This window comes from Diadema antillarum, unplaced genomic scaffold, assembly GCF_040938485.1.
Source record: "Diadema antillarum isolate AM-2024a unplaced genomic scaffold, OU_Dant_1.0 seq00000941_RagTag, whole genome shotgun sequence".
NCBI lineage: Eukaryota > Metazoa > Echinodermata > Echinoidea > Diadematoida > Diadematidae > Diadema > Diadema antillarum.
The window spans coordinates 525040-534814 of NW_027271791.1; the positions used below are offsets into that span (position 1 = coordinate 525040).

A 9775-nucleotide genomic window follows, 5' to 3' on the forward strand; every position below is an offset into this window, starting at 1 on the left:
ATCAGCAAACATCATATTCTACCTCCATTTGACGATATCTCAAATATTGCCTTCCCACATATCGGCCTGCTGTCTCTTCTCTTCTCTCTTCTTTTCTGTAAAAGTAAACAGAGAAGGGCATATTGGATTATGAACCATATTTAAAACACACATGCATGGGGAAGGCTCCAGCAAAACAACAACAGAGAGAGGGTTAATAGGAAAAGTAAAAGAAAAATGAACAAGACATCTGTTCATATATGATAAGTTTACTGTGAAGTATTGTGATGATAACAAGAAATGCAGTGATCTAAATCCTAGGGGCACATCCTTCTGAGTTAGTAATTCAATTAACTGTCTTTTTCAAGTTTCAAGTTTATTTCCACAAATTCAGTTCAGTTTTTTTCATCTGAGGTAATGATTAAAAGCATGTTATCTTTCTTACATGTATCATTTTTGGTCCTGCAGAGACCAGAGCTAAGTAATTCTGATATCCCTAGCCGATAACCCATTTCATAGACCCTTTTTATACAACAAATAATACACATGTTTAAGTTCATGATTTTAGAGGAGATGCAACACACTCTTGTGCATTCACAATATTGTGCATGTTGCACCATTGCAAATATGCACTCTTGCCTGTGCATTATCTGTATACTGTCAACAATATAAATGTTGGCATGTCATCATCTTTCTATTTCAGTTAATCACCCCTCCATCAAAATGGTTGCATCCAGCATTGTTTAATGAGTCACTATCCAATCAGCATGAAGCAAGGACTTTACCCACCTTTGGCTTCCTTCAGTTTCTGTTTCTCTGCTGCCCTCTGCTCCTTGCTGACCGTCGACTTGATGCCGAGGGCGCTGGATACCATTCGTCGCGCTGCCACCGAGCTCGTCTCTGGGCGCGGCTTGTAAGGCTGGAGAAATTCGGCCACGCCCTTGGCCTTCTGCTTGGACTGCTTGGTGGCCAGGGAAAGAGGGCGTGTCCTCATCATGGGATTCTGGAGGCTGAGGGCATCTTCAGCTGTAACAGATTAAATGGTTTTGGAGGAAAAATAAATTCACACCAGCATATTAAAGTCCTTCCCATAATTGTGAGCAAATATTAACTAAATTGCAATAATTTTGACAATCACAAAATGCCAACAAACTAAGTATTTTGCATGATGAACTAAAAACAGAAACACACATTGAAGTTCCATTAGCCTCATCTCAAGGAATATCTGTACAGTAGTACTACATTAAGATAGAACCCATCACTCCTTGGTCAGCCTCTCAATTAGCATTTACTGACAAGTAGGTATGACAGACATTGATTGCTTGTTTGATTTTAACATGTATGATCTTGGTTTTTTTTTTCTTCGTTTGAATTGACATAATTTGAAAGATGGCATAGAGGGAAGGCTCATACAATACTGTTTCATAGGGACATATTTTTGTAATGTACAAGGAAAATAAATTATGGTTTGGTTGCCTTTTCCTCTACTGTTTTCTCAATACCAGGAAATTTGAAATAATTTTCTTTTTCATAGATTGCTATATCACTGTAATTTGACATATGGTACGGAAGTGTTGTGGTATGGCTTAACCTGAACAGTCCTGTAATTAAATGTCCAGCATCCACAACAGCGCTGTTTACACTACAATTTCTTTGCTTTTACTACTTGTTTTTGTTTTCGTAGTTTTTGTTTAGTGTTGTTTTCTTCCAACAATGTTAGGAGGCCATTCCATTCCTACATTTCATTTGGCTCATGAAACAGATGAGTATGCACTCATGTCAACCAAACTGGAATCTGTGCATGACATTCGGCCTTGAACAACTATGTAATGATTGCCAGTATATATGTGACCCTGCACCTCAAAACAAACAAAAAGTCGCCAGACATGAATTTTTAGTTAAGACCATATTCTGAAAGAGCAGACTTTAAGCTTTAAAATGATGTATAACTCAAATCAAATGGACTCTCCTAACCTATCTAAATATTGGAAAGAAAGCACAAACTCAGGAAAAGTGTGAACTGAGAAAAGAGGCTCTGAAGTACAGTGTTTATTCAAGCGCTTAATCTTTACCAAACCGTGCTGGCTGTGCGATGAATGGGACAAAAAAAACAACAGATGTAAACCACCAGAGTAACAACAATGAAGGGATTACCAGATTAAATTGAAATTAAACATGCCTTATTAACACATTCTGTCCATAATTAATGCCAACTTTCAAAGCAGTAGCACTATCCTTTCAAAAGTTATTAGAGTTGAAAGTGAAGAGTGTGGAAAAGGTTTTTCAGAAATGAAAAAGGGATTCTAAAGACACACCTAATCACACTATTCTACCACAAATGTTCGAGATAAACTGCTAAAAAAACACACTTTCCTGCCCGTTTTATGATACCAAATTTTAGCATAATGTAAAAGAAGACCCGCTCTTTCAGAAAATATGAAAAAGTCAAGTTCGGCTAGGTTGACCCATTTCACTTATTTTCAGTCCTCACGCAAAATCAGTGTGCGCGACTTTATGTTGGTTTTGAGGTGCACGGTCACATATGCTTCCAGCATACATCTACACAAACATGCATAGTACTGAAATGCATATTTACACAGCAGTGATTTATCTAAAGGGTACACAGTACCATAGTTACAAAAACTTGTACACAAAATGTAGTACACAGTATAAAAGTTACATACACTTGTACACACAATATACTTCTGTGACCAACCAGCCTAGTGTAAAAAAAACTATAGCATTGTCAAAAGTAAGATTTGCAATGTAACATGAGATGTGATGTAGGCAATCAAATGACACATACACATAAAAATTGCATCAGGCAATATTCCAGTGTAGTTTGTAAAACTATCACAAACACAATGATGAAAAACAACAAGTTCTCACCAATCTGTGCTGTGGCAAACACGACCAAGGCATGTGTATCATCAACCCACTTAATGTCAAAGCCCTTGTTTCTGGTGGGGAGGAAAACAGAGTTTAATATCCATCAGACAAAATGCACTGTATTTGAAAGGCAGGAGGGCAGGATCACTAGTAAATTATAAAACATGAAAAGCAACAACAGCAAAAACAAGCTATATACATGACTGCTGAGAATCTACTCTTGACACACAATTTGAATTCTGTGTCTAATCTGAGCAGTAATCAACAACCACTAGTGTAACCAGATGAGTCGATGGTGAACATCACTTGGCTTGAAACAAAGCAAATGCTGTTTGAGAGGAAATCTTACACAGATTCATCATACATACAAAGTGTATTCAGAGATGCCATCCCCTTACATACAACATATTACACAACTATCAGAGATAACACAGCCAAATTGAGATTTTGAATATTTACATATGTATGCCGAGATGCCATCCCCTTACATACAACATATCATATATTATAAAATACAGCCAAATTGAGATTTTGAATATTTAAAAATGTATGCTGATAACATTTGTAGTCAACAACATAATTTGCAATGACTGCTCTGAAATTTTTCTGAGATTTAAAAAAAAAAGAGACTAATGCTGTGTTATATTCTTTGCAAGATATGATAGAAAATTGAAACAAAATGCTGAGTTCATCCAGTGTTTTCATCTTAATACCCTCAAGCAAAAGCAAAAACTAAGCAGCAAAATGTTTAAACAGATGCCATTTCAATCAGATGCATAAGAAAATGCAACATGCGCAAACTTACTTGAATGCATTAAATGCCATCATGAGGTCTGCTGTCTTGAAATCATTTGGAAAATCATACACCTCAATCACATGTTCCAATTCTGAAAAAAAAAAAGATGAATGCAGAGATATGTTGATAAACTGCCCCACCAAATTTTTGCAGCAATAAGGGACTTGATCACATCAAAAATTGATATAGGGCATCAAACATGAATGATTACTAGTAGAAAGAATCAATAAAGTCAGTTTATGCTTCTAGCATTGTAATGAGAGAGAAAGAAAACCTTGATATTGCAGTCAGTTTCTAAACCATTTTAAAATCCAGCTCCTCAACTGTATGCAAATATGTATTCTGTACACCATATGCATGCTCAAAACAAGACTCCTTCAAAATAACAACTTTGGCGAGTACTTTCGATATCAGAGAAATTGATAATATGCACTTAATCATTTCCATATCACTGGTACAAACCTCAACAGTCAAAATCTTAGTGCAACATAAATAACAAGGAGATTGGGCAAAATACAGAATTTCCAAACTTACTTGAATATTCCAGAGTGTCTTTGGGTGAAAAATTGTAGTAATCATTGGCAGCTTTTTTAACTGAGACGGCAACTCCTCCAACACCCTCAGTAATCTACAAGAAATAACAGATATTGATGCTATGGAATGAAGCAACATCATGCATCAAACTGCTCATAGTAATATTTACAGTGGATTGCAGTAAACAGAGCTTGCATTAGGACACAGTGTGTCCAAAATAGAATGGCTTAGTGTGCATTTCTGAAATCTCAAGCGTCAGAACATCAGAAAAAACATAAATTGACATGATGCTGATGCTTTGAGACAAACATTTGCAAATCAATTATAGATCCAGACACTAGTAGTTGGGAACACTCTGATCCATTACTGAAAAATTGCTGACAGATTACTGAACATCAAAATAGCACAAGTAATGTGATTCACACTTTAACAATTACCACACCTAACTCGGGAGGTTGCCTATCAGAAACATCTATCAGAAAAAAAAAGGGGGGGGGGGGTCTCCTAAATCATTACTCCATGTAGAGTGAAGTCTTCTTCAGCACTTGTACTTATATGCCCCATAAAAGCCGATTTCTGTCTTCAAGAATGCAATAATATCTATCATTCAGGTGTTCTCATGTACAGTGTAAGTCATCTGCATCATTTACAACAGTCATAATTCCTGAGATCCTGTCAAACAATGTTTCTATTTAATTTGTTGCTCAATACTGCAACTATTGGCATATTCTGTAGCAGCCTTGGAAGTAGTAAATGGACAAACCTCCTTAATCTCATCCTCTTTCAGGCTGTTTCCCTCATCATCAAACATGGCATCCCACGAGTCCTCCTCTTCCTCCTTCTCTGCCTCCACTCTTCCACCTTTCCCATCATCCATCATCCCATCTTTTCTGTGTTCATCCTTGTCCCTTGCAGGCTCTCCAGCTGCAGAGTCATCTCTACTGGCACTATCAACTTTGGAGGTCGCGCCAGCTGCAGGATTAGTTTCAGCCATGTTTCCTGGAACCACAGACACACCAGCACCACTCTCTGTCCAGCTCCCAAACTCTGACTGGCTGATGCAGCGCTCGCTGTCCTGCTGCCCGACAGTGTCCTTCCTGGGGTTTGCAAACTCAGCGGGCGACTCAGCTTCACAGGATTTGATTGCACTGCTGGTCAAGTCTGAAGTGTTTGTTGCTATCAAGGATGCAGTATTTTGATTCACTGGATTCTCCTGAGCATTGGCTTCTACATAATGTGGTGCAGAGTTCACATTCTTCTGAAAAATATCATCTGCAGAGAGCTGTGGTTTGTGGGGAAGCTCCTCTCTGTCTAAGCAGTCAGATTTACCAGTATCAGCTAACAAGTGGGTACCTTGAGGTGGTATGTGTGCAACAGTGCTTGCTTCAGAATGTTGTGATGAATCCAGTCCAGGTGACAGTCTTTCATTTGCATGACTGATGTCTACATCTGTGTTTGCATCACATGAAAGCCTGTTTCTATGGTAACTTGATGCCAATCTCCTGTCACCGGGAGAATGCCTTTCGTCAGTCCTGCCTTGTGTCTGTGAATCCCCTATTTCACTTGGAAGATGCTCGTTGCATTCATCAATTGATGACCCAGCATCTGGCACACTGTGTTTTTCCTTGCAAACTTTCTTGGCACTTGTGCCTTTGGGAGAAGAATCTTGCTCTTTTGGTGACGCCGCCGCCTTACTGGTATTTCCTGTTTGCCTGCGGCCTCTTGGGACGTAGAGCTGCTGATCTGGTCTCTTGCTCTTCTTCCTGTGTGCGGGAACATAGATACCAAGGATGAATCACAGCTCAATTCATCGAACGCTTTCTTTAAATTCATGAAACAATAACCTGTAGATTTATACAACCAACATTAACAATGACCAAAAAAAAAAAAAAAAAAACCTTTCCGATTACGGAGCTAGACAGAAAGATTTGGCAAGCTTGTCTGTTAAACTTTCTAGCCTATAGACTTGATTTACTCAAATAGTGACAATTGATTTGCACAATTTGATCTGGAGCAACCTTCCCCTTGCAGTCATTCAAGTGAAGATTAATTACAAATCTTTTGGAAGTATTTCAAAGCAGAAGAAAACATACAAATAAAACATCAACATTCAGATAATCTGTTTCTTGTCATGAAAATTGCACCTGACATTTCCTGAACAAGCTCCTTTTTTTTTCAAGGCAAATGGTGATACCTAAAGTGCTCAATCAACAAAAATTAACATGTGACACTTTACTGCACAATGGAGAAATTGATTCTTACGCTGGACGCTCCCGTGGGGAAGTTCTCTTCTCAGATGCCGATGAGGCTGGATGACATCTGAGGGATTCCTGCGCAGGGGTGGAGGTCAATGACCCCTTGGTCTCTTGACCTTGACCCCTCCCTCCAGCAGGGGTCCCTGTCAAAGGTCCTGATCTCCAACAAGAGTTACTGCTGTCTTCTGGTCTATCTGGCATGCTCCTTGACATTCAAGAACAGGAATGTCACGAATAATAATAGTGATAATGATGAAAATGACAATGACAATAACAACAATACTTACTATTAAATACTACTACTGAGACTACTTCTACTACTACTACTACTACTACTACTACTACTACTACTACTACTATTACTACTACTACTACTACTACTACTACTACTACTACTACTACTATTACTACTACTGCTACTACTAATACTACTACTAATACTACTACTAATACTACTACTATTTATGATAACAATAATCATCATCATCATCATAAGAAAAAGAAGACAGTGGGAAAAATGATGTCAAGATTAAGCTACTTCATGAAAGATTTGCTGGACACAAGTTTAAATTCCTCAAATGATATCATTATGCTGAGGATGATATCATACTATTGCAATACACATGATAAGTGTACCTCACGAGTCCACTTTCTCTGTCCACATCAGAGGTATATCTCCCCATGTTGTACAATAAGAACGTGGAGAACAAGGAGGAAGAACAAGAGCAGAGATTACTTATGATGGGTATTATGCCACATTAGTGAAACTGACCCTCACCTCAACAATTTAGAACATACTACTGTCCTCCTGTCATCACCTTGACCAATACTGAAGCTGCACAGATCTGAATAGTCTTCCACAGACTTGTGGATCAGCAGACGATAGTAGCTTGTGACAGGAGGGAAAACCAAGACAACTGTCTCAGCAGCACACCTGCTGATAGACATGAAGAAAGCAGTAGAAAGCAAATTTGAAAAGAGACAATATAGAGTGAAATATCCCGTTTGCGGCAGTTTAGGCATTGTTAAGGGTTTTTCCAACTTGTAAACAAATCAGGCAAATTATTTTCAACCATTTCATATATCATAGACAAGATTATTCATTAACGCAATTGTTTTCATAAAAGAAATTTACCAATGACCAACGCAGTTTTCGTGATTTACCAGGGCAAAACCCGACACAATTTTCACCGATAAGGGCGATATGCGACGTAGTATTTCTGCTTGCGGCACGATGTACAATCCCTATGCAATACGCGTGTGCTCCGCGATCTTTAGCTGAACGCCTTCACATGTCTCGCGAACATTGCGTAAGCGCCAATTCCCATTGCGAAAGCACGTGAAAATAGCGGGCGCACATGCATTGGCCGCAAACAAGATCGCAATTCTGGCGGTGTTGTTGATGTCTTTCTCGTGTTTTTCTGAATTTTTTCGATGATAACATCTACTTTCCGAACAAAAATGGCGGCCCACATCGGCTCGCGAAAGTTCTATTTTATGTGAGGATATGTTTTCAAAATCCATGAGCATCGGGAAAACGACAAAAAATCAAGTTTCTTGGACCATTATTTCTTAATTGTTATGTTAAGAAGTACCGAAATTTTTATTTTGGATGTGATATGTTGCCATTTAGGTGAGAAAATTTCACTTTCGTCAGAGATCGTGCCCATTTTATCGGTTGGTTTTTGTTGATTGCTAGTGTGTTAGTATATGTGTAGTGTGCATGTAACAGTGCAATGCTGTGTTTAGCGGTATATTACCGTGTATGTTGTACCTGCCGCGAATGGCTGCACGGCCGCTTACTGACGCAGTTACTCTACATATACTTAAATAAAAAGTTAGATGCATTATGATTAAAATTACACTTGTAAGCTAGTGAAGGCCCTCTTGAAAACACGACATCCTCCTTTTGCTTCAATTGGGCCGTAAGAAAGGGTGCTGTGATGAGAAGTAAAACAGAAGTGATAAGTCCATTTTAGAGAAAAAGACAGTGATGTTATTAAAAGCTACAGTTGGCGTGTCCAAGTGACTGAAATAGTAAGCAAAAGGGGATCTAGCCCATGCCCTGGTCTAAAACACAGATGTCAATAATGTCAACACATGCAATGCTTTTGTCACAACAGCAATAGATCTATCTAGCTCTACCAATACAATGTATCCAAATGTTGATTTTGTAAATTACAGCACAGAATTTCAGAAAATCCCCAAATACATTGCTATGATACTGGACCAGAATGTGACCCCATGGCTAGAATGCAACCAGCACTATGCACGTTCAATGTCAATGCCTGCTAGTGCTAGCTGCTGAAAATGCACGCAGCATATCTTGTTAGCACACGGTTGCTCATCAGGGATGTTACGGCGCCCGTTGGTTGTCAAATCATGACAAATCAGCGCTTGCATTCAACCCCGCTAGTCATTGCATCGGCATGTACAGAGGTTTTGTTTTTCTTCTGTGTTTTTGCCAATAGTATGTGAAATGATGTAATATGCATGTGTTGTGACAATGAAATTTTCGGGCTTGTGATAAGTAGTATGACCATGATGACGTGTCCGGATTTTGGACTAGAATCTAATCTGTGTCCACACCATCTGCACATAGTCATGTCTGGACGTGATGCTGATGACAGCGATGTCCGGTCAACAGTCTGTAAACTGCTAATAAATTAGAGGTATAACTAACGTTAGGGCATCTACTACCGACAGTAAAAGAACTAAAATTTGCTAACATATAATTGCACGTATCGGACTGGACATATCGCCCTGAATTTGTTATGCCTAAACTACCTGTCATACTATGGGCATTAACACAGAGACAGTACCTTTCCGGTGTCAGAGGAGTGCTGGAAATATCCTCCCGAAAGCGAGAAATATCCTCATCTACTAAGTCACAGAAACTGCTGTCGAAAGTGTTCAGATATCTTCTGTCAATGTAGTGCGCCAGTTTGCCTGTCTTACAGCTTCAGCTTGGTATCGATCAAGTTTCCGATTGCACTTTAGGTCGAGGTCACCCAAAGTGGTTTCGAAATAAAAGCAGCCACACGCGTGTGTCTTCAAACCATCCAGCTGCACGCGTGTGGTTGTTCTAGATGGCTACTGGTACTCATGAGTGATAACAAAGTAGGCTATTTCTCAGTGGAATTCATAATAGTTATATTAGCTTTCAAAATATATTATAAAAAAAACACAGAGAAAAAGTGCCTTACCATGATGCTTGTACAGTTCCATAGTACGTGTGTGACAACTGTTATCCATCTCCAGCTGAATCACTTTGATCCTCCTAAATTAGGCACATAAAATGTTTTTCTTTTGTATCTTCATG

The 9775-nt window shown here is 38.9% G+C and overlaps 1 protein-coding gene across 1 annotated transcript; it reads right to left on the bottom strand.

Moving 5' to 3' along the window:
* On the bottom strand, positions 1 to 9414 carry LOC139741626 (uncharacterized). The gene is made up of 9 exons (XM_071652203.1): positions 9276 to 9414; positions 7232 to 7387; positions 6461 to 6658; positions 4962 to 5961; positions 4199 to 4292; positions 3674 to 3755; positions 2869 to 2939; positions 769 to 1005; positions 1 to 95 (listed from the first exon to the last, which is right to left on the bottom strand). The coding sequence occupies exons 3-9, from the start codon at positions 6652 to 6654 to the stop codon at positions 40 to 42; spliced, it is 1734 nt and encodes a 577-aa protein (XP_071508304.1). The 5' UTR covers positions 6655 to 6658; positions 7232 to 7387; positions 9276 to 9414; the 3' UTR covers positions 1 to 39.
* Between the last annotated feature and the right edge of the window lie 361 nt (positions 9415 to 9775).